The sequence below is a fragment of the Scyliorhinus torazame genome, chromosome X (assembly GCF_047496885.1).
Source record: "Scyliorhinus torazame isolate Kashiwa2021f chromosome X, sScyTor2.1, whole genome shotgun sequence".
Classification (NCBI taxonomy): Eukaryota; Metazoa; Chordata; class Chondrichthyes; order Carcharhiniformes; family Scyliorhinidae; genus Scyliorhinus; species Scyliorhinus torazame.
This window is the reverse complement of record NC_092738.1, coordinates 19,127,283-19,152,350: the sequence shown is the minus strand read 5'-3', so window position 1 is coordinate 19,152,350 and position 25,068 is coordinate 19,127,283. Positions and strand designations below refer to the sequence as shown.

The 25,068-nt window shown below is 52.5% G+C and overlaps 1 protein-coding gene across 5 annotated transcripts in view; it reads left to right on the top strand.

The window, feature by feature from the left end:
* asic1b (acid-sensing (proton-gated) ion channel 1b) overlaps positions 1–25,068 on the top strand; it is a 1,118,762-nt gene that overhangs the window by 992,957 nt on the left and 100,737 nt on the right. For all 5 annotated transcript variants that reach the window (XM_072494112.1, XM_072494108.1, XM_072494109.1 and 2 more), the window contains exon 5: positions 11,575–11,631. In XM_072494112.1, coding sequence (XP_072350213.1) covers positions 11,575–11,631 — 57 coding nt within the window. The remainder of the gene's footprint in view (positions 1–11,574; positions 11,632–25,068) is intronic.

Genomic DNA, 25,068 nt, shown 5'->3' with positions numbered 1-25,068 from the left:
GATGGCTCCGCAACCCTCCCGACACCCGCCCGCGACCCACCGCGACAATGCCTGCTTAAAGGGATTCACCAAGAACCAATGTGTGATGCCCGTGCATTCGCACACAGTTTGGCATGTCCAGTGACACTTCTAACTATTGAGCCTTCTAGCTCTTCAAAGTTCTCACCTCTGCTTTTCTGCTTTCTGAACAGGACAGAACGGCCCCAAACAGGAGGAGCACCCCATCCCCCACCCACCCCCATCTTCCAAAGCCTTGAGGAGGTCACTCGTTCACATTCAATGGCATTACCATCGCTGAATCCCCCACAATCAGCATCCTGGGGGTTACCATTGATCAGAAACTGAACTGGACCCAGCCATATAAATACTGTGGCTACCAGGGCAGGTCAGAGGCTGGGAATCCTGCGGTAACTAACTCACCTCCTGACCCCACCCAAAGCCTGTCCACCATCTACAGGGCACAAGTCAGGAGTGTGATGGAATACTCTCCACTTGCCTGGATGAGTGCAGCTCCAACAACACTCAAGAAGCTCCACACCATCCAGGACAAAGCAGCCCCGCTTGATTGGAACCCCTTCCACAAAAATTCAAACCCTCCACCACCGACGCACAGTGGCAGCCGTGTGTACCATCTACAAGATGCACTGCAGTAACTCACCAAGGTTCCTTCAACAGTACCTTCCAAATCCATAACCACTACCATCTCAAGGACAAGGGCAGCAGATACCTGGGAGGCCCACCACCTGGAGGTTCCCCTCCGAGTCACGCACCATCCTGACTTGGAAATATATCGGCCATTCCTTCACTGTCACTGGGTCAAAATCCTGGAATTCCCTCCCTAACAGCACTGTGGGTGTACCTACACCACATGGAATGCAGCGGTTCAAGAAGGCAGCTCACCACCACTTTCTGAAGGGCAATTAGGGATGGACAACAAATGCTGGAATAACCAGCGACGCCCACATCCCATAAATGAATTTTTTTTAACTCTCCAATTCATTTGGGCCAGTCCTTGGTGGTGAGGTAGGAGATTCCCCCACTCACCCGGCTGAACCTGTCACCAAAGAACACACTGAGACGCGATGCCATCATGTTGTAAGCTATATTTCAATGGTCACAGCCTGTTCCCTTCCTTTTTCTCTCGCTCTGCTCTCAGAAGCACTGCTGGTGGCGAGGGCCTCAGACAAGCTCAGAGTGGAGCTGTGCAGAGGTAGGTGGTGGCAGAGAGGAGGAGCAGAAAAGTTCAGGACCCTGAGCCACACAGGGTTTGCTTTTCGAAGGAGGATGCTTTGTGAGATGAAAACGATGCTTCTGTCATTGGAGACTTTACCAACCTTTATCAGCTGGTGACTCGCGGAGGAGCATTTGTACATGTCCATGTTAACGGGCAGTTTCTCAGCACTGGTGACCAGCATGCAATGAGTGGCATCGCCATGTACATCTGCAGTAGTGTCCATTGGCACGGGCCTCAACTGCAGTTGTTGGCATCACTTGCAAACGCTCAGACTGTTGGTATGGAGACGTCGGTGTGGTGAGCCACGTATGGCTATTGTATATATTCACTTTTGATCTATTGCTGTTATTATCGTTGTCACTATTCTTGTCTATACTCACTGTTACCATTGTTCCATTGCTAGTTACTGCTGTTGTTGTATTGATGCTGCTGTTGGCTCTGCCTGTGGCTCCGCCCCTCTGAGGAGGTATATAACCGGCCGATCTGGGACAGGCTCTCAATGCAGGAGGAGCTACTGGTTGGCACATTTCCATTTGATTAAAACCACTGATCTTCGATAACAACCGACTCGACTGAATTGATGGTTATCAGTCGGTCTCCAGGATGGAGCAGACTTTCCTGCAGCTGCTTGAGGGTCACACTGAGACACCCCTTGTTGGATTTTACAGATCCCGTCTGTGCCAGCGGCTGTGTTAAGAACATAAGAACTAGGAGCAGGAGTAGGACATCTGGCCCCTTGAGCCTGCTCCGCCATTCAATGAGATCATGGCTGATCTTTTGTGGACTCAGCTCCACTTTCCGGCCCGAACACCATAACCCTTAATCCCTTTATTCTTCAAAAAACTATCTATCTTTATCTTAAAAACATTTAATGAAGGAGCCTCTACTGCTTCACTGGGCAAGGAATTCCATAGATTCACAACCCTTTGGGTGAAGAAGTTCCTCCTAAACTCAGTCCTAAATCTACTTCCCCTTATTTTGAGGCTATGCCCCCTAGTTCTGCTTTCACCCGCCAGTGGAAACAACCTGCCCGCATCTATCCTATCCATTCCCTTCATAATCTTATATGTTTCAATAAGATCCCCCCTCATCCTTCTAAATTCCAATGAGTACAGTCCCAGTCTACTCAACCTCTCCTCGTAATCCAACCCCTTCAGCTCTGGGATTAACCTAGTGAATCTCCTCTGCACACCCTCCAGTGCCAGTACGTCCTTTCTCAAGTAAGGAGACCAAAACTGAACACAATACTCCAGATGTGGCCTCACTAACACCGTACACAATTGCAGCATATCCTCCGTCGTGTTGGCATGCTAACCGCTATCCATGATGAGGCAGTTGCCCAATCGCTTGTGTTGGCACGGATGAAGGTGCGGCCTCTCAGGATAATGAAATGAAATGACATGAAAATCGCTTATTGTCACAAGTAGGCTTCAAATGAAGTTACTGTGAAAAGCCCCTAGTCGCCACAGTCCGCCGCCTGTTCGGGGAGGCCGGTACGGGAATTGAACCGTGCTGCTGGCCCGCCTTGGTCTGCTTTCAAAGCCAGCGATTTAGCCCTGTGCTAAACCAGCCCCTATAATGGCAAATCCCACCCTACTCAACACATGGCACACATGGGAGAGCGTATGCAGGATTAGACAATGCCCACAATGCATTCACAACAGGCTTCCCGAGTTCATAGCACCAAGATGCTTCTGATTGCTAGACCACTGAAAGGGAACATGAGGTTGTGCCCAGAGCATACACACCATATCGGGGTAAATTCACAGCTGTCAATGGAAAGCCCTGCCCAAAAGAAGTGTAGATTACACTATTGATCCTCCTATCTGCTCTTCATTCAGATGGGGCCAATCACACACATACATCTTTGCTTCATGAATGTCCTCCATTATCCAGAGAGTATTCTTGGTGTGATGTTTGACAGTGTATCCTGTGGCAACAGGAATGGAATCCTTACAAAGGCAATCAGGTACCAGCCTCCCCGAACAGGAGCCAGAATGCGGCGACTAGGGGCTTTTCACAGTAACTTCATTTGAAGCCTACTTGTGACAATAAGCGATTTTCTTTTCATTTCATTTTTCACGTGACAGCATATTAAAAGATTGATAAGATTGGTGGCTGGAGAACTTGGGGAAAGGTTTCGTTACTGAGAGCCGGCCATAGCACATGAACAAGCCGCTTGTGCCTTCGACAGTTTATCATAGATAGATTATCATAGAATTTACAGTGCAGAAGGAGGCCATTCGGCCCATCGAGTCTGCACCGGCTCTTGGAAAGAGCACCCTACCCAAGGTCAACACCGCCACCCTATCCCCATAACCCAGTAACCCCACCCAACACTAAGGGCAATTTTGGACACTAAGGGCAATTTATCATGGCCAATCCACCTAACCCCTGTTGGCCCCTGCTCCGACTGGAGTCAGCCAACCTTCTCTTCTCGATGGTCAACAATTGCACCCTGACCCCAGTAATCCTGGAGATTTTGACTGGGCTGGAGGGTGGAACACTCCTTCGTCAGTCAAGGCATCGAAAACATTGCCTCAGGATATCAATTGTGCTTTTGGGTAACAATTCTGGGTGGCACCTCATTGTATCCAGCCTGTCCCTGGCAGGCTGAAAATGGCATCCTTTCCTCCAAGGAATCAACCATGCAGTCTTCATTGCAGACCCAATGTGAGGAGCACCATGTTTTGGCCTTAAAATGAAGGTAAGACAACAAGATGGTGGCTCTCAGAGAAGAAAGCATTGACCTGTGTCATTCTGTGCTGGTGGTGGCAGCTGGGCGTTTATGGTGGCATTTCGTTCTGCATTAGTGCCAATTATGATGCCCTGCTCCTTGGGGAACCCTGCCACATTGGGGGGAAAAAAGTCTCTCATACTCTGGTTGGAGGTCAGGTTCCCGCCGAAGGCATAACCTCCCTGATGCATCACAAAACACAAACGAAACTTGTCAGCAAATCCAACTGTGCCGATCGATCTGGTTTCCAGGGTAACGGTGAGTGTGGGCCATCTGCCTCTGATGGTACCTCACCTGCGCGGTAATCCACCCTTGGTTTTGCTTCCTCCAAATAATGTTCCCATAGGCGTAGCCATGGTGCGAATAAAAAATGTACCGGTTGAAAATATAAAATGAGGGCAAAATAAATAGTCAAATGGAAAAATGGAACAGTATCTCTGCTGCCTCCACCAATCGAATTCAAAAATGGCAACTCCCCCTCAAATTCAAAACAAACACATTGCTCACCCCCGGTATGGACGCTGGGATTTGGACACATGCTCATTAAGTCGATTTGTATATTATGAGGTTTTGGGGAATCTCTACCTCCTTTCGGGCACAAGCCTCTTGCCGAGAAGTTTTCCATTGGCACAAAATGGGCAGAGATTCGGCAAGGACAATGTCTGCCCAGCATTCTGGTCATCATCCCTCGTCCTCACCAGTGAATCATAGAATTTACAGAGCAGAAGGAGGCCATTCGGCCCATCGAGTCTGCACCGGCTCTTGGAAAGAGCACCCTATACCTCCACCCTATCCCCGCAACCCTGTCACCCCACCTAACCTAAGGACAATTTAGCATGGCCAATCCACCTAACCCGCACATCTTTGGACTGTGGGAGGAAACCGGAGCACCCGGAGGAAACCCACGCAGACACGGGGAGGACGTGCAGACTCCGCACAGACAGTGACCCAACGTGGAATCGAACCTGGGGCCCTGGAGCTGAGAAGCAACAGTGCTAACCACTGTGCCACCGTGCTGCCTGTGAGAAACCAAGAGGAAATTGGAGCTTCTACCTCAGTCGGGAGACGCTTTCTCCTCCGTCTGTCTCTCGGCCTCTCTCTTCCTGCCTGCCTCTTTGTCTGCCCTCTCTGTTCCATTCTCTGTGAATGCATTTCTGTAGCGCCTGCAGTGTCTTTCACTTTGTCTTTCTCCTGCACTTTGACGCTGTGTTTGTCTGTCACACGTTTTCTCCAATTTTTCTGATTCATTACCCTTTGAGTTTGTTTCTTTTGCTTTCTGTTCTTCGGCTCGAAGCAACTAATGGCAACTATTAACAGACACACACTTAATTTATTTCCAAGACATTCCGCTCTCCATTATTTTAATCGAAGCACTAACCCGTCAGTTATAAATGGGTTATGTATGGGCGGCACAGTGGTTAGCACTGCTGCCTCATGGTGCTGAGGTCCCAGGTTCAATCCCGGCCCTGGGTCACTGTCCGTGTGGAGTTTGCACATTCTCCCCGTGTCTGCGTGGGTTTCACCCCCACAACCCAAAAGATGTGCAGGTTAGGTGGATTGGCCACGCTAAATTGCCCCTTAAGTGGGGAAAAAATAATTGGATACTCTAGATTTATTAAATAAATATATAGGTTAGGTAGAATATATAGCACAAACAGGTCATTCAGCCTAACTGATCACTGTTAATTATACTTGCCTTGAACCTCCTCCCACTCTTCTTCTCTCACCCAAGCGGCATAACCTTATATTTCTTTGTTACTCATTTGTTTAGCTCACTTCCTCTTTAACACTGTGGTGAATGTATAATTACTGATAATTCACCAGTGCACTGTGTTATGTTATTAACCCTGTGGGCTCTACCTATGGGCCACTGTGTGGCTTCACCCACAGGGGGATATGTTGGGGCATGTACGGGCTCCGCCCATGGCTCCACCCCCTTTACAGGAAGTATAAGAGCTGCTGACCTGCGGGGCCGCCTTCAGTGTTGTACCGGTCACAGGCAGGCTCAGTTCTAAGCTGATTAAAACCACGGTTACTTCTCCACGTGTCTTCGAGTGAATTGATGGTCGCATCAATTTAATCAGCTTAAAATACTACCATGGAATCAGCCCTCAAACCTGACAGACTGGAACTCGATCCACAGGGGAAAGACATTTTTTCACATTGGCTTCGGTGCTTCAAGGCCTATCTCGCCGCATCGTCTACGCCATCCGTCACTGACGAACAGAAGCTGAGCCTCCTCCACGCACAGGTGAGCCATCGCATTTCTGTCCAGCTCGACGAAGCTGCTTCCTATACAGAGGCCCTCGCACTACTCGAACGCCTCTACATACAGCCTGTGAATGAGGGCTAAGCGTGACACGTCTTCACCACTCGCCGCCAGCGCCACGGGGAGTCGCTAGATGATTACCTACGCGACCTCAAAGCCCTCGCGCGCAACTGTAATTACCAGGCCGTTACGGCCACTCAGCACATGGAGCTCGCCGTCCGAGACGTTTATGTGGCGGGGGTCCGAATGAACTATGTGAGACAGCGCCTGCTCGAAAAAGGGGCCCAGGACCTGGACGACACGGTAACACTAGCTACCTCTCTGGAGGCCGCTTTTCAGAGCCTTACTGCGTTCCCGGCCGATCACGCGACCCCCTCGTGGGCCCCCGACCAGAGACTACCCCAGGCCTGTGCCGCGCGGCCGCCCGCCCACCATGCGGGGCTACCCTGCTACTTTTGCGGCCAGTCCCAACACCCCCGACTGCACTGCCCGGCCCGCAACACGAACTGCAGCAGCTGCGGGCGAAAAGGACACTTCGCCAAGGTCTGCCTGGCCAGGTCTAAGAACTCGAACTCACAGACCCGATCCACAGACTCACAGGCCCGCAGACCCCGCAAGGTGGCAGCGTGTCTGCCGACTCCGTCTCCGCATAACATGTGCGACTCATGGGGGCCGCCATCTTGGCCATCCTCCCCCACGCGGCCGGCCACGTGCGATCCATGGGGGCCGCCATCTTGGACGCCATCTTCCTCACCGCCCGCCACGCTCGACCAACGGGGGCCGCCAGCTTGGCCGCCATCTGCTACGCCGCTCGACGCGTACGACCTACATGGACAGCCATCGCGGGGCCGCCCCAGCACCTCCGATCACGCCGCCGGCTACCCACACCTCAGCGTGGTCACCCTGGACCAGTCGCGACCTAAGCACCTCCGGAGCTCCATGATGGCCGTCCGGGTTAACGGGTACGAGACACCTTGCCTTTTCGACTCCGGGAGCACAGAGAGCTTCATTCACCCGGACATGGTAAGACGCTGCTCGCTCCCAATATTCCCGACGCAACAAACTATCTCCCTCGCCTCTGGGTCGCACTCGGTGCAAATCCAAGGGTGCACTACTGCAACCCTAGCGATACAGGGCGCTGAGTAAGCTAATTTTCAACTATATGTGCTCCCAGACCTCTGCGCCCCTCTCCTTTTGGGACTCGACTTACAGTGCAACCTCAGGAGCCTCTTAAGTTCGGGGGGCCCCTGCCCCCACTCACCATATGTAGCCTCGCGACCCTAAAAATCGACATCCCCCCCCCTTCGCAAACCTCACCGCCGATAGCAAGCCAGTAGCCACCAGAAGCAGGCGGTATAGCATGCAGGACAGGACGTTCATTAGGTCCGAGGTCCAGCGTCTCTTGCGGGAGGGGGTCATAGAGGCCAGCAATAGCCTCTGGAGAGCTCAGGTGGTGGTCGCCAAGAACGGGGAAAGGTTCCGGATGGTGGTTGATTACAGCCAGACCATTAACCGGTTTACGCAACTCGATGCGTACCCCCTTCCCCGGATTGCAGATATGGTAAATCAGATCGCGCACTACCACGTGTTCTCCACGGTGGATCTGAAGTCTGCGTACCACCAGCTCCCAATCCGCCCGGAGGACCGCCACTACACGGCGTTTGAGGCTGACGGCCGCCTTTTCCATTTCCTCCGGGTCCCCTTTGGCGCCACGAACGGGGTTTCGGTGTTCCAACGAGCGATGGACCGAATGATGGACCAGTACGGGCTGCGGGCCACGTTTCCATACTTGGACAATGTCACCATCTGCGGCCATGATCAGCAGGACCACGACGCCAACCTCCACCGATTTCTCCAAACCGCCCAAACCCTCAACCTCACCTACAACAAGGAGAAATGTGTTTTCCGCACAACCAGGCTAGCCATCCTCGGCTACGTCGTGGAAAACGGGGTCCTAGGGCCCGACCCCGACCGTTTGCGCCCCCTCCTACAACTCCCTCTCCCTCACTGTCCCAAGGCCCTGAAGAGGTGCCTTGGATTTTTCTCCTATTATGCCCAGTTGGTCCCCCAGTATGCGGACAAAGCCCGCCCACTATTTAAGGCCACCCTCTTTCCACTGGCAGCCTAGGCCCGCCAGGCCTTCAACTGCATCAAGGCGGACATCGCCAAAGCTGTGATGCGCGCGGTGGACGAGTCCGTCCCCTTCCAGGTGGAGAGTGACGCCTCAGAGGTCGCTCTCGCCGCCACCCTCAACCAAGCAGGCAGACCGGTAGCGTTTCTTTCACGCACCCTCACCACCTCTGAAATTCGACACTCCACGGTCGAAAAAGAAGCCCAGGCCATCGTGGAAGCCGTACGGCACTAGAGGCACTACCTCGCTGGTAGGAGGTTTACCCTCGTCACCGACCAACGATCGGTAGCCTTCATGTTTGACAATACGCAACGGGGCAAGATCAAGAATGATAAGATCTTGAGTGGAGAATCGAACTCTCCACCTATAACTACGATATAGTATATCGTCCTGGGACGCTCAACGAGCCCCCAGATGCCCTGTCCCGCGGCACATGCGCCAGCGCGCAAGATGACCGACTACGGGCTATCCACGATGACCTCTGCCACCCGGGGGTCACCCGGCTCGCCCACTACATCAAGGCCCGCAACCTGCCCTACTCCACTGAGGAGGTCAGAGCTATAACCAGGGACTGCCAAATCTGTGCGGAGTGTAAACCGAACTTCTATCGACCAGGTAAGGCCCACCTGGTAAAGGCATCCCGGCCCTTTGAACGCCTCAGTATCGATTTCAAAGGGCCCCTCCCCTCCAATAACCGCAACACATACTTCCTTAACATCATAGATGAGTTCTCCCGCTTCCCGTTTGCCATCCCCTGCCCTGATATGACCACCCCCACTGTCATTAAATCTCTGCATAGTGTCTTCACCCTGTTTGGTTTCCCCAGTTATGTCCACAGCGACAGGGGCTCGTCGTTCATGAGCGATGAACTGCGTCAGTACCTGCTCAGTAAGGGCATCGCCTCGAGCAGGACTACCAGCTATAACCCCAGGGGAAACGGGCAGGTGGAGAGGGAGAACGCGACAGTCTGGAAGACCGTCCTACTGACCCTGCGGTCCAGGAATCTCCCAGTTTCTCACCGGCAGGAGGTCCTCCCCGATGCGCTCCACTCTATCAGGTCCCTCCTTTGCACGGCCACAAACCAGACTCCTCATGACCGTTTGTTTGTTTTCCCTGGGGGAGCTACCTCAGGGGCCTCGCTTCCGCCCTGGCTGATGACACCGGGTCCAGTCCTCCTCCGAAAACATGTTCGGAGCCATAAGACCGACCCCCTGGTAGAGAGGGTCCAGCTCCTGCACTCCAACCCACACTATGCGTACGTCGAACACCCCGATGGACGGCAAGATACCGTCTCCCTCCGGGACCTGTCGCCCGCAGGCTCCACCACCACTCCCACTACTGCATCCCCCACACTGTCCTGTCCAACCTCCCATGTTCAGCGCCCCCACCCCTTTATGGTTCCCGCGCTCCCTCCCACCCGCCGCACCGGTCCACAGGAATGAAGCTCCGGAAGAGCCGCTCCCGGAGTCCACGCCTGTGCCCATTCCGGACCCACTTCCACAGCCACCCGGCCCGGCTGCAACACCAGTGCTTCGGCGGTCGCAACGTACGATCCGGGCACCGGACCGACTGAATCTATGAGCCCGTCACCCCCGCCGGACTTCATTTTAAACAGGGGGTGAATGTGGTGAATGTATAATTACTGATAATTCACCAGTGCACTGTGTTATGTTATTAACCCTGTGGGCTCTACCTATGGGCCATTGTGTGGCTTCACCCACAGGGGATATGTTGGGTCATGTACGGGCTCCGCCCATGGCTCCACCCCCTTTACAGGAAGTAGAAGAGCTGCCGACCTGCGGGGCCGCCTTCAGTGTTGTACCGGTCACAGGCAGGCTCAGTTCTAAGCTGATTAAACCCACGGTTTACTTCTCCACGTGTCTTCGAGTGAATTCATGGTCGCATCAAACACATCCACATTATTCACTTCAACGTCTCCTTGTGGGAGAGAGGTTCACATTCAAACCTTTTTGTGCTGAGTTGCCTGCTGGGTTTATTAGTAACTATCTTACGTTGGGTTTGGTTTGCGCTACCCAGCAAGTAGAAACATCGACAGCTACCGTATCGAACCCCTTCATAATTCCAACACCTACATGAGGCCGCACCTCAGTCTTCTCTTTTCGACAGAAAAGAGTCCCAGCCTCTTCAGTCCTTCCTGACAGATGTACCCTCTCAGTTCTGGTATCTGCCTCGTAAATCACTTCTTGCACATTCTATAATGCCTCAATATCCTCCTCCCAATACAGAAACCAGAACTGATCCAAGTGTGTTCTGCATCAGTTTAGCTCCCCGACTTTGGGACTCTATTTGTCCAGATAAGTTATAGTCAACCAATAAGTTATAGTCAACCAGATACGTTATAGGTAACCAATCCAGCATCCTTTCTCGCCTCTTATTTTTGGGATTTTGGGCATCTTTCGCCTTTTGAACTTGTGGAGCAGTTTTGCCTCTCGGAGAGTCCAGTCACAAACGTTAGAGATGGTCAGGGTGTGTGCACTGAGCAGGCGCGGAGGCTGGGGAAACATCAGGGGTCGGGATTTCCCGCCCCCCCCCCCCCCCCCCCCCCCATATGTGGCGGAGGCAGCACGTCATTGGCCATCTGTGGGATCTTCCAGTGCTGCTGATGCCTACGCCGTTTTATGTGGCTTGCCTCACCCGCGCGCTGGGGGGGGGGGGCGGGGGGGTCACGTTTGGCGTGGCAGGGAGGGCTGGAAATTCCCGCCCACACCTGTGTGATCTACACGGTGGAGGTTTGGGGGAGGAGCTGGGAGAGGCACAGAGGCATGATGGGAAAATCAGACAAAGAACCCAGATGGAGCAGGTTTGATAGGTTTAACGGTTTTGCTTGCTCTTGACGCAACTGTTCTTATGTGCTGGGTTTAAGTAGAAGGGGAGATTGTGAGTGCTAAGCTGTCTAATCTTGCAAGTTTACAGTGATTTTCCTTCAAAGATTCCTCCAGGGACATTTTGAACGTAATTCCAATCATAAAATCTAATTGGCGTTTATCGGAAAAGGAAGAGTGTGCAGGGAGAAGGTGGGGGCTTGGCACTCGGTGAATTATTCATTGAGAGGTATGACGCCCTCAATGATCTCTTGCTGAGCTGTATCCATTCTGTGATTCGGTGACATAAATGGGCTCACTGGGTGACATTTGTTCACATGTATAAGTTTCCTGACTGCTAACTTTCTCCTCTATATTTAGGTGATGCTCCATATTGTACACCGGAACAGTACAAAGAGTGTGCAGACCCAGCCCTAGGTAAGGACCTCTTTATTACGCTGCTTCCAAGCTCAGGGGAACGGTCGACACAGAGTTGTTTGTCGCGGACCTTTCCCGAAATGAACCAGATAAGATTTAAGGTGAACAAAGTAAACTGCCCTTAAAATCAGGCAGACAGGAAGGTGGGTGGGATTCTCCGGCCGCACACGCCCAGCGACCGGAAATTCCCGCCCAAGGTCATTGGTCCGCGTCCCGCCCCGCCCATGGCGATCGAGCGGCGGGCGGGGCGGAAGAATCGCGCGGCGGGCGGGGCGGAAGAATCCAGCCTGGTGTCTTAAAACGTGTGCTGGCGGTCTGATGTAGCCGAGGAGATATTTCCTCCCTTGACTCTCAGTTACTAATCTTGTTCCGAGGATGTCCAGCTTGGTGTTTGCTGAGAAGCTGGGCATGTCACTTCAGCTTGAGTATGTCACTCGCACTGGCATCAGCAATTTACCCAGCAGTAAGTAGACAGCAAGACAGGCTGCGTGTTGGAAAGAGAAATTAGAGAATGCTAGAAACACTCAGCAGATTCTGCCAAGAGAAAAGACAACTTCATGTTTCAATCAGCGGACCATTGGGATTTGTTCAAGCGTTCCAACCTGAACACAAACCCATTGAGCTGCCAATCGACCTGCTGCCATTTTGGGGTATTTTTGGCCAGTGTTTTTAGTTTTTATCTCAAAGCCTGGTTAATCTGGTTGACGTTTTCAGCCAATAAAACATTACTCTGTGACTGTATTCATGTTTCAGTCCCCAGTGATGCGCTTGATAGTGAGGCGGTGACAAGGGAGCGAATCATCATCTTTAGGCTTGAGTGAGGAGAGCGATGTTTGTGAAATTCGATCAGAGCTTTCCTCGAACTTGACTTTGAACTGGGAGGAGGATGCCAACTCCGGCCCTTGATGCAAGTTGATATTTCGCCATGGAGTGTTTAGGAACCCGTTAAAATGGCAACGACTTTGCTCAACTTCAAATACTCGATTGATTACAACTCTGAGCTCCATCACTGAATGGTATAATATGGCCTGGCCACCCCAGCCAACAATGAATTTTCAAATGGCTGATGTCCTTAGGGTTCCAGCACTTGACCGTTCCATCTCCAACTGCCCCGCCCCCACACGGCCACCATTGGTCATGTGACACCTCCACCCTCACAACTTGCTGCCTTCCCACACCAATTAGAAAGCAAATTAATTCATCATAACTCGATTAGATGATTCTTGATCATCACTCAAACCCTTCTTATCCTGCTTCCCTATTTCTTTTCATCGATGAAGAAAAGAACACAAAAAATCAATCTTTTTTCCAAAGCCCTGATGATTTTTCTCCCAAGTGTTGTTCCCAATCCCGGAGACTAATTTTTCATTCCTGGAGACAACCGAGGAAATGTCCATACCCCCATTAACACCAATGGTCTCCCAGGATCCCAGTCACTTTGGTCTGGACTAGGCCGAGATGGTTTCACTTCATTCCAATACTGTTGACCAGTCTTGTGCAAATAAAACGGACTGGCCCTCACGTGGCTGGGTGGCTGCAGAGACCCCCTTCTCCCAGCAGCTTTTGGAATAGCGTAACACCTCCTGTGGTCAGCCGGGACGTCACATCATGCCGGTTGTGCGATGGGGCAAAAAACCTCAAAGTGCTGCTCCATGGGACTGACTCACTGCGAGATTCCCAGGCAAGGCCTGTCCACCACGCCCATGCACCATGGCGTTTTGCAGCTCCATCTCCCGATATTGTGGAAACATGCTGCCAATTGGGCTTGCCAAACCCGTGCAACACTCTATCAGGCTCAACGCAAATCTGCCAGCCATGACAGAACAAGAATTCGGAATGCTGTTCGGCCCTCGTTTGTTAATTTGGCTTCATGTTTTCTGTTCAGAAATTTGTGAAACTTTCACTTTTTTATTTATTTTGCACGACAAAAATACAGGAGCACCTCAACTGCCCCTCCTGTGCCACCCACTCTTAATTTGTCGTATTCTGTTCACAGGGTGTCAACATTCTGAAGGCCAGAAAGGGCTTTCTTAGAATCAATAGAATCCATACAATCCCTACAGTGCAGAAGGAGGCTATTTGGCCCATCGAGTCTGCACCGACCCTCCGAAAGAGCACCCTAACATAGGCCCACTGCCAAGCCCCATCCCCGTAACCCTACCTAACCTGCACATCTTTGGACACTAAGGGACAATTTAGCATGACCAATCCACCTAACTGGCACATCTTTGGAAACAAAGGGACAATTTAGCATGGCCAATCCACCTAACCTGCACATCTTTGGACACTAAGGGACAATTTAGCATGGCCAATCCACCTAACCTGCACATCTTTGGACACTAAGGGACAATTTATCACGGCCAATCCACCTAACCTGCACATCTTTGGACACTATGGGACAATTTAGCATGGCCAATCCACCTAACCTGCACATCTTTGGACACTAAGGAGCAATTTAGCATGTCCAATCCACCTAACCTGCACATCTTTGGACACTAAGGGACAATTTAGCATGGCCAATCCACCTAACCTGTACATCTTTGGACACTATGGGACAATTTAGCATGGCCAATCCACCTAACCTGCACATCTTTGGACACTAAGGAGCAATTTAGCATGGCCAATCCACCTAACCTGCACATCTTTGGACACTAAGGAGCAATTTAGCATGGCCAATCCACCTAACCTGCACATCTTTGGACACGAAGGGACAATTTATCATGGTCAATCCACCTAACCTGCACATCTTTGGAAACTAAGGGACAATTTAGCATGGCCAATCCACCTAACCTGCACATCTTTGGACACTAAGGAGCAATTTAGCATGGCCAATCCACCTAACCTGCACATCTTTGGACTGTGGGAGGAAACCAGAGCATGCGAGGGAAACTCCCGCAGACATGGGGAAAACGTGCAAACTCCACACAGACCGTCAACCGAGGCCACAATTGAACCTGACACTGGCGCTGTGAGGCAGCAGTGCTAACCACTGTGTCACCGACTCTTCTTGGTTAGGAGCTATGTTCCATGTTGTCCGATGTTGTCTCAAATGCTGTACTGACTTGTTTTTCTTGTTCCTCAAACAAAAAAGAAATGTACAGCACAGGAACAGGCCCTTCGGCCCTCCAAGCCCGTGCCGACCATGCTGCCCGACTAAACTACAATCTTCTACACTTCCTGGGTCCGTATCCCTCTATTCCCATCCTATTCATGTATTTGTCAAGATGCCCCTTAAATGTCACTATCGTCCCTGCTTCCACCACCTCCTCCGGTAGCGAGTTCCAGGCACCCACTACCCTCTGCGTAAAAAACTTGCCTCGTACATCTACTCTAAACCTTGCCCCTCTCACCTTAAACCTATGCCCCCTAGTAATTGACCCCTCTACCCTGGGGAAAAGCCTCTAACTATCCACTCTGTCTATGCCCCTCATAATTTTGTAGACCTCTATCAGGTCTCCCCTCAACCTCCTTCGTTCCAGTGAGAGCAAGGTCAGGCTGGACATGGAGCCTTCACAAGGTACCAGTGCCACTGAAGCACCTGGGCTGGGGTGTGGTGCCCAAGCCAAAGGTGCCCCCCTCAGTTTGGGCAGATGTGAGGGGAGGGGACACCCCACGCGCTAAACAGTACCACGTGATCTTTCCACATACCAGCAACCAGCAGGCAGAGGAGTGGGGGGAAGGGGGGTGAAGGAGGGAAGCTGGCATCAGGTGGTCTGTTGTTTCACTGGGTAGATGCATGCCATGCTGGCCAGGTACCCTCGTAGAGGTCTACAATGTGTCTCCATGGACCTGTCAGGTTCGCAGACGTAGCTGCTGGGTGCAAGGTTCCTGAGGGTGAGAACTGACAGTCCAAGAGTTAGCCAGTGACGCTAGCATTGAGGATGAGGGGACAGTGGAGATACCCAACTCTGATCCGTAAGGGACTCGAGTACTCGACACAACAGAAGCCAGTGGGATGTGGCCAGCACAGGTCATTTCCGTGATGGTTATACGTGTCTGTGATTCACAATGTTAGTTATTGCGGTGTCATGACACTTTGCAAACTAAGCTCTGATCCATGCCTTCAGGTCTTCCCAACTCGCCTCCCGCTGGCAAAGAAGCTTGGAAATGTCACCCGTTGCAAAGTACGGTGGCACAGTTCATCCTGACGCCAGCCTGGGAAAATTGGAGATCCAAGTTCAACGCAACCAAATGTGATAAAACGCGCAACAGCAGGACACACGTGACGGAGAGCAGGAAAGGCGCCAAGAGGGACCACATTTGTGCTACTTGCGCGGACAGAGAAAATAGGGCCAGCGTATAGAGAGTGAAGATCAGGCCTCAATCAGCAGCTGGTGATGAGGTGGCATCAGATGACTTTGGGGTGGCATCAGGTGACCTTGAGGTGGCATTAGGTGACCTTGAGGTGGCATCAGGTGATTTTGAGGTGGCATCAGGTGATCTTGAGGTGACATCGGGTGACCTTAAGGTGGCATCGGGTGACCTTGAGATGGCATCAGGTGACTTTGAGGTGGCATCGGGTGACCTTGAGGGGGCATCAGGTGACTTTGAGGTGGCATCAGGTGACCTTGAGGTGGCATTGGGTGACCGTGAGATGGCATCAGGTGACTTTGAGGTGGCATCGGGTGACCTTGAGGGGGCATCAGGTGACCTTGAGGTGGCATCGGGTGACCGTGAGATGGCATCAGGTGACTTTGAGGTGGCATCGGGTGACCTTGAGGGGGCATCAGGTGACCTTGAGGTGGCATCGGGTGACCGTGAGATGGCATCAGGTGACTTTGAGGTGGCATCAGGTGACTTTGAGGTGGCATCGGGTGACCTTGAGGGGGCATCAGGTGACCTTGAGGTGGCATCGGGTGACCGTGAGATGGCATCAGGTGACTTTGAGGGGGCATCAGGTGACCTTGAGGTGGCATTGGGTGACCGTGAGATGGCATCAGGCGACCTTGAGGTGGCATTGGGTGACCTTGAGGTGGCATCAGGTGACTTTGAAGGGGCATCAGGTGATCTTGAGGTGACATCGGGTGACCTTAAGGTGGCATCGGGTGACCTTGAGATGGCATCAGGTGACTTTGAGGTGGCATCGGGTGACTTTGAGGTGGCATCGGGTGACCTTGAGGGGGCATCAGGTGACTTTGAGGTGGCATCGGGTGACCTTGAGGGGGCATCAGGTGACCTTGAGATGGCATCAGGTAACTTTGAGGTGGCATCGGGTGACCTTGAGGGGGCATCAGGTGACTTTGAGGTGGCATCGGGTGACCTTGAGATGGCATCAGGTGACTTTGAGGTGGCATCGGGTGACCGTGAGATGGCATCAGGTGACTTTGAGGTGGCATCAGGTGACCTTGAGGTGGCATCAGGTGACCTTGAGGTGGCATTGGGTGACCGTGAGATGGCATCAGGTGACTTTGAGGTGGCATCGGGTGACCTTGAGGGGGCATCAGGTGACCTTGAGGTGGCATCGGGTGACCGTGAGATGGCATCAGGTGACTTTGAGGTGGCATCGGGTGACCTTGAGGGGGCATCAGGTGACCTTGAGGTGGCATCGGGTGACCGTGAGATGGCATCAGGTGACTTTGAGGGGGCATCAGGTGACCTTGAGGTGGCATCGGGTGACCGTGAGATGGCATCAGGTGACTTTGAGGGGGCATCAGGCGACCTTGAGGTGGCATTGGGTGACCTTGAGGTGGCATCAGGTGACTTTGAAGGGGCACCAGGTGACCTTGAGGTGGCATTGGGTGACCTTGAGGTGGCATCAGGTGACTTTGAGGGGGCATCAGGTGATCTTGAGGTGGCATCGGGTGACCATGAGATGGCATCAGGTGATCGTGAGATGGCATCAGGTGACTTTGAGGTGGCATCAGGTGACCTTGAGGTGGCATTGGGTGACCGTGAGATGGCATCAGGTGACTTTGAGGTGGCATCGGGTGACCTTGAGGGGGCATCAGGTGACCTTGAGGTGGCATCGGGTGACCGTGAGATGGCATCAGGTGACTTTGAGGTGGCATCGGGTGACCTTGAGGGGCATCAGGTGACTTTGAGGTGGCATCGGGTGACCGTGAGATGGCATCAGGTGACTGAGGTGGCATCGGGTGACCTTGAGGGGGCATCAGGTGACCTTGAGGTGGCATCGGGTGACCGTGAGATGGCATCAGGTGACTTTGAGGTGGCATCAGGTGACCTTGAGGTGGCATTGGGTGACCGTGAGATGGCATCAGGTGACTTTGAGGGGGCATCAGGCGACCTTGAGGTGGCATTGGGTGACCTTGAGGTGGCATCAGGTGACTTTGAAGGGGCATCAGGTGAACTTGAGGTGGCATTGTGTGACCTTGAGGTGGCATCAGGTGACCTTGAGGTGGCATCGGGTGACCGTGAGATGGCATCAGGTGACTTTGAGGTGGCATCGGGTGACCTTGAGGGGGCATCAGGTGACCTTGAGGTGGCATCGGGTGACCCTGAGATGACATCAGGTGACTTTGAGGTGGCATCGGGTGACCTTGAGGGGGCATCAGGTGACCTTGAGGTGGCATCGGGTGACCGTGAGATGGCATCAGGTGACTTTGAGGGGGCATCAGGTGACCTTGAGGTGGCATTGGGTGACCGTGAGATGGCATCAGGTGACTTTGAGGGGGCATCAGGTGACCTTGAGGTGGCATTGGGTGACCTTGAGGTGGCATCAGGTGACTTTGAGGGGGCATCAGGTGACCTTGAGGTGGCATCGGGTGACCGTGAGATGGCATCAGGTGACTTTGAGGGGGCATCAGGTGACCTTGAGGTGGCATTGGGTGACCTTGAGGTGGCATCAGGTGACTTTGAGGGGGCATCAGGTGACCTTGAGGTGGCATCGGGTGACCGTGAGGTGGTATCAGGTGACTTTGAGGGGGCATCAGGTGACCTTGAGGTGGCATTGGGTGACCTTGAGGTGGCATCGGGTGACCGTGAGATGGCATCAGGTGACTTTGAGGGGGCATCAGGCGACCTTGAGGTGGCATTGGGTGACCTTGAGGTGGCATCAGGTGACTTTGAAGGGGCATCAGGTGACCTTGAGGCGGCATTGGGTGACCTTGAGGTGGCATCAGGTGACTTTGAGGGGGCATCAGGTGACCTTGAGGTGGCATCGGGTGACCATGAGATGGCATCAGGTGACTTTGAGGGGGCATCAGGTGACCTTGAGGTGGCATCGGGTGACCTTGAGGGGGCATCAGGTGACTTTGAGGTGGCATCAGGTGACCTTGAGGTGGCATTGGGTGACCGTGAGATGGCATCAGGTGACTTTGAGGTGGCATCGGGTGACCTTGAGGGGGCATCAGGTGACCTTGAGGTGGCATCGGGTGACCGTGAGATGGCATCAGGTGACTTTGAGGTGGCATCGGGTGACCTTGAGGGGGCATCAGGTGACCTTGAGGTGGCATCGGGTGACCGTGAGATGGCATCAGGTGACTTTGAGGTGGCATCAGGTGACTTTGAGGTGGCATCGGGTGACCTTCAGGGGGCATCAGGTGACCTTGAGGTGGCATCGGGTGACCGTGAGATGGCATCAGGTGACTTTGAGGGGGCATCAGGTGACCTTGAGGTGGCATTGGGTGACCGTGAGATGGCATCAGGCGACCTTGAGGTGGCATTGGGTGACCTTGAGGTGGCATCAGGTGACTTTGAAGGGGCATCAGGTGATCTTGAGGTGACATCGGGTGACCTTAAGGTGGCATCGGGTGACCTTGAGATGGCATCAGGTGACTTTGAGGTGGCATCGGGTGACTTTGAGGTGGCATCGGGTGACCTTGAGGGGGCATCAGGTGACTTTGAGGTGGCATCGGGTGACCTTGAGGGGGCATCAGGTGACCTTGAGATGGCATCAGGTAACTTTGAGGGGGCATCGGGTGACCTTGAGGGGGCATCAGGTGACTTTGAGGTGGCATCGGGTGACCTTGAGATGGCATCAGGTGACTTTGAGGTGGCATCGGGTGACCGTGAGATGGCATCAGGTGACTTTGAGGTGGCATCAGGTGACCGTGAGATGGCATCAGGTGACTTTGAGGTGGCATCGGGTGACCTTGAGGGGGCATCAGGTGACCTTGAGGTGGCATCGGGTGACCGTGAGATGGCATCAGGTGACTTTGAGGTGGCATCGGGTGACCTTGAGGGGGCATCAGGTGACCTTGAGGTGGCATCGGGTGACCGTGAGATGGCATCAGGTGACTTTGAGGGGGCATCAGGTGACCTTGAGGTGGCATCGGGTGACCGTGAGATGGCATCAGGTGACTTTGAGGGGGCATCAGGCGACCTTGAGGTGGCATTGGGTGACCTTGAGGTGGCATCAGGTGACTTTGAAGGGGCACCAGGTGACCTTGAGGTGGCATTGGGTGACCTTGAGGTGGCATCAGGTGACTTTGAGGGGGCATCAGGTGACCTTGAGGTGGCATCGGGTGACCATGAGATGGCATCAGGTGATCGTGAGATGGCATCAGGTGACTTTGAGGTGGCATCAGGTGACCTTGAGGTGGCATTGGGTGACCGTGAGATGGCATCAGGTGACTTTGAGGTGGCATCGGGTGACCTTGAGGGGGCATCAGGTGACCTTGAGGTGGCATCGGGTGACCGTGAGATGGCATCAGGTGACTTTGAGGTGGCATCGGGTGACCTTGAGGGGCATCAGGTGACCTTGAGGTGGCATCGGGTGACCGTGAGATGGCATCAGGTGACTGAGGTGGCATCGGGTGACCTTGAGGGGGCATCAGGTGACCTTGAGGTGGCATCGGGTGACCGTGAGATGGCATCAGGTGACTTTGAGGTGGCATCAGGTGACCTTGAGGTGGCATTGGGTGACCGTGAGATGGCATCAGGTGACTTTGAGGGGGCATCAGGCGACCTTGAGGTGGCATTGGGTGACCTTGAGGTGGCATCAGGTGACTTTGAAGGGGCATCAGGTGAACTTGAGGTGGCATTGTGTGACCTTGAGGTGGCATCAGGTGACCTTGAGGTGGCATCGGGTGACCGTGAGATGGCATCAGGTGACTTTGAGGTGGCATCGGGTGACCTTGAGGGGGCATCAGGTGACCTTGAGGTGGCATCGGGTGACCCTGAGAAGGCATCAGGTGACTTTGAGGGGGCATCAGGTGACCTTGAGGTGGCATCGGGTGACCGTGAGATGGCATCAGGTGACTTTGAGGGGGCATCAGGTGACCTTGAGGTGGCATTGGGTGACCTTGAGGTGGCATCAGGTGACTTTGAGGGGGCATCAGGTGACCTTGAGGTGGCATTGGGTGACCGTGAGATGGCATCAGGTGACTTTGAGGGGGCATCAGGTGACCTTGAGGTGGCATTGGGTGACCTTGAGGTGGCATCAGGTGACTTTGAGGGGGCATCAGGTGACCTTGAGGTGGCATCGGGTGACCGTGAGGTGGCATCAGGTGACTTTGAGGGGGCATCAGGTGACCTTGAGGTGGCATTGGGTGACCTTGAGGTGGCATCGGGTGACCGTGAGATGGCATCAGGTGACTTTGAGGGGGCATCAGGTGACTTTGAGGGGGCATCAGGCGACCTTGAGGTGGCATCGGGTGACCTTGAGGTGGCATCAGGTGACTTTGAAGGTGCATCAGGTGACCTTGAGGCAGCATCGGGTGACCTTGAGGTGGCATCAGGTGACCTTGAGGTGGCATCGGGTGACCGTGAGATGGCATCAGGTGACTTTGAGGGGGCATCAGGTGACCTTGAGGTGGCATTGGGTGACCTTGAGGTGGCATCAGGTGACTTTGAGGGGGCATCAGGTGACCTTGAGGTGGCATCGGATGACCGTGAGGTGGCATCAGGTGACTTTGGGGGGGCATCAGGTGACCTTGAGGTGGCACTGGGTGACCTTGAGGTGGCATCAGGTGACCTTGAGTTGGCCATAAGGTGACCAAGTAGCCATGAAGTGGCCAAAAGGCGACCACAGGGGCAGCACGGTAGCATAGTGGTTAGCACAATTGCTTCACAGCTCCAGGGTCCCAGGTTTGATTCCCCGCTGGGTGACAGTCTGTGTGGAGTCTGCACATCCTCCCCGTGTGTGCGTGGGTTTCCTCCGGGTGCTCCGGTTTCCTCCCACAGTCCAAAGATGTGCAGGTTAGGTGGATTGGCCGTGATAAATTGCCCTTCGTGTTCAAAATTGCCCTTAGTGTTGGGTGGGGTTACTGGGTTATGGGGATAGGGTGGGGGTGTGGGCTTGGGTAGGGTGCTCTTTCAAAAAGAGCCGGTGCAGACTCGATGGGCCGAATGGCCTCCTTCTGCACTGTAAATTCTATGATCTATGACAAGGTCGCCTTCAGTCTAGTAGCATCCTCTGTGCCATATGCTGTAATGGTTTGGAGTGTGCAGTTGCATGCTGAGTAATCAACACAGCTCACGTGTAGAGCTCCACAGTGGGTCCTTGTTCACAGCGGAGAGCATGCATTTCCTTCCCAAAGTGCAGCACCTTCCTATTTGACTTCATGTAGAGTTGTGCACTCCACAGGTAAGCTGTTAAACAATGATGGTGGCACTGACTGCGAGGTAAGACACTGCGCTGCACATCAAGTGGACACCGATACCCGTCTGTGCCAAGCCTCGGGCCATCATTAGTGCCCTCTGACTGCCTGTAAACATTGGTCCAATCCCAGGGGGTCACCACCTTCTTGTCCTGTGACCATCCTCACTTGTTGGAACCCTGGCACTGTCTGTCGGTAGCATGTGTCGTACAAACAAGGGTGCACCATCATTGGCAGGGAACAAGGCACGGACTGCACAAGGTAAGCCCTTCTCCTCGATGCCAAGCAGACCAGTCATCACAATTCCTTTTGATGAGGGTGCCATGTTACCTATTCCTGGAAAAGAGTCACCTCAGGTAATTGGTCCATGTGCTGCTGTGTGTTCCTGACATCAAGACCACATCAAGAACACCTGGCAGTGTTTTAAAGCAAAAGTTAAACGTGAAACTTAAAAATAAAGATGTTGAGATAAATGCAGCAAACGATAGCAGTACAGCAGCTGGAAGAGGAAAGGCAGCAGCAAGGTGCAATGATGGAGCAATAAGGTGCAGTGCAATAACAGAAAGATGTCATGCAGCAGGAAAGTGCAATGATGCCGCAATAAGGTGCAGTGCATAACAGGAAGATGTCATGCAGCCATGCAGCAGGAAGGTGCAATGCAAAAGCAAAATGGCACACTGCAAAAGTGACGAGATAAAAAGCCTAGTGGTGTGGTGCAGCAATAATGCAATAATAAAGCAGCAGTGCAGTGGCAGCAAAGTTTAAATCTGACTCAAACCGGGGCTGGTTTAGCTCACTGGGCTAAATTGCTGGTTTTAAAGCAGACCAAGGCAGGCCAGCAGCACGGTTCAATTCCCGTACCAGCCTCCCCGAACAGGCGCCGGAATGTGGCGACTAGGGGCTTTTCACAGTAACTTCATTGAAGCCTACTTGTGACAATAAGCGATTGTCATTCATTTCATTTTTCAAATGCAGCAGCACAAATCACAATAGCAAGGCACAATGCTATCTGAGCAGGGTGGATTGCAATGTCAACATGGGCGGCATAGCAGCAGCAAGGCACAAAGCAATAAAGAACACGGCACCAACACTTTGCAATACAGTAACAGAAAGCTACAGTGCAATGATAGCAAGACACGTTGCTGCAAAAAATGCAGTACAGCAGCAAGGTATAATACAGCAGTAGCAAGGTGCAATACAACAGCAGGAGCAAGGCGCAAAGCAGTAACAACAAAGAAAAATGCAGCAGCAATACAATGCAGCGAAAGCAAGGTGCAGCAAAGGAGCAATGCCAGGTCAATTACAGTAACAGCAGTAAGGTGCAATAAAGCAGTACAAAGTACAATGCAACAGCAATAGAGGACATTGCTGCAGAGGGGTGCAATCCAGCAACAAAATATTGAACAAAAGCAGCAAGATGCAGGGCAGCAGCAAGGAGCATAATACAGCAGCAACAGGCTGTGATGTACAGTACAGCAGCAACACAGCACCATGTGATTTGGTAAATACAGCAGGAAATTACAATGCAACACACCAGCAGTGAGCTGCATGTACTGAACAGCTGCAACAATGTAGCATTATATAGTAACAAGAAAAAAGCAGCAGCAAGGTGCAATAAACATCAACGGATGGCCACGCTACAACAGCAAAGTGCAATGCGCCAGTAATAAGTTGCAACACCGTAATTGGGTACAATGCAGTAGAAAATGCAATGCATTCACAACAAGGTTCAATGCAGTTGCAGCAAGGTGCAATATGGTCGCAAGGTTCAATGTACCAACGTATGCTGCAACAGAATGCAGTACCATCACAAAGTGTAATATACAATTAGCAAAACACCTGACTGCAAAGCTACAGTGCAATGTGGCAGCAAAGTGGAATGCAATCATATATTGTAAGGCAGCAGTTCATATAACAGGGCCACGGCAAGCTGCAACAATTACAATACAACACAGAGCAATGCAGCAGCAGCAAGCTGCAATGCTACAGCAGCAAGCTGCAATGCAGCAGCGGCGAGGTGCGATGCAGCAGCAGTGAGGTGCAATGCAGCAGCATGGTGTGATGCAGCAGAAAGGTACAATGCAGCAGCAGCAAGGTACAATGCAGCAGCAGCAAGGTACAATACAGCAGCAGTAAGGTACAATGCTGCAGCAGCAAATACAATGCAGCAGCAGCAGCCAGGTACAATGCAGCAGCAGCAAAGTACAATGCAGTAGCAGCAAGGTGCAATGCAGTAGCAGCAAGGTGCAATGCAGCAGCAGCAAGGTACAATGCAGAAGCAGCAGCAAGGTACAATACAGAAGCAGCAGCAAGGTACAATGCAGTAGCAGCAAGATGCAATACAGCAGCAGCAAGGTACAATGCAATAGAAGAAAGATACAATGAAACTGGCAATGCACAATGAAGCAGCAAAAATGGAATGCAATATGAGCAAGGGTCATGATTGGAGGAGCAAGGTGCAATACAGCAGCAAAGTTCATCAGTCACTGTGAACTGCAATACAGCAGCTGCAATGTACAATGCAACAGTGGAGTGCTTAATAGACTAGCAGCAAATTGCAAACAACAGTAGCAAGAAGAAAGATCGCATCGGGAAGATAAAACATAGCAGCAACAAGCTATAATACCCAGGACTTATTTTAGAAGTTTAATAGAATGTTCACTTAAAATTCTCATTGTATCTTCAACTACACAAGCAAAATGCTGAAAGCTAGCCCATTAATATGACTTCTGACTTGTTTGGTTCCAACCATTTACCTGTGAGACCTGATTGAGTTTTTTCATACTCCTTTCCTTTCTTTTTCATTAACCCCCCCCCCCCCCTCAACACATCCGCAAGGGCATTCTCAGAGTCTGGAGGGACCTGGAGCTTGATAGAAGGTTTTAATAAGCACTCTTCCCTGGCAGGAGGTGGACAGTGCACCAACCAGATTCATGGA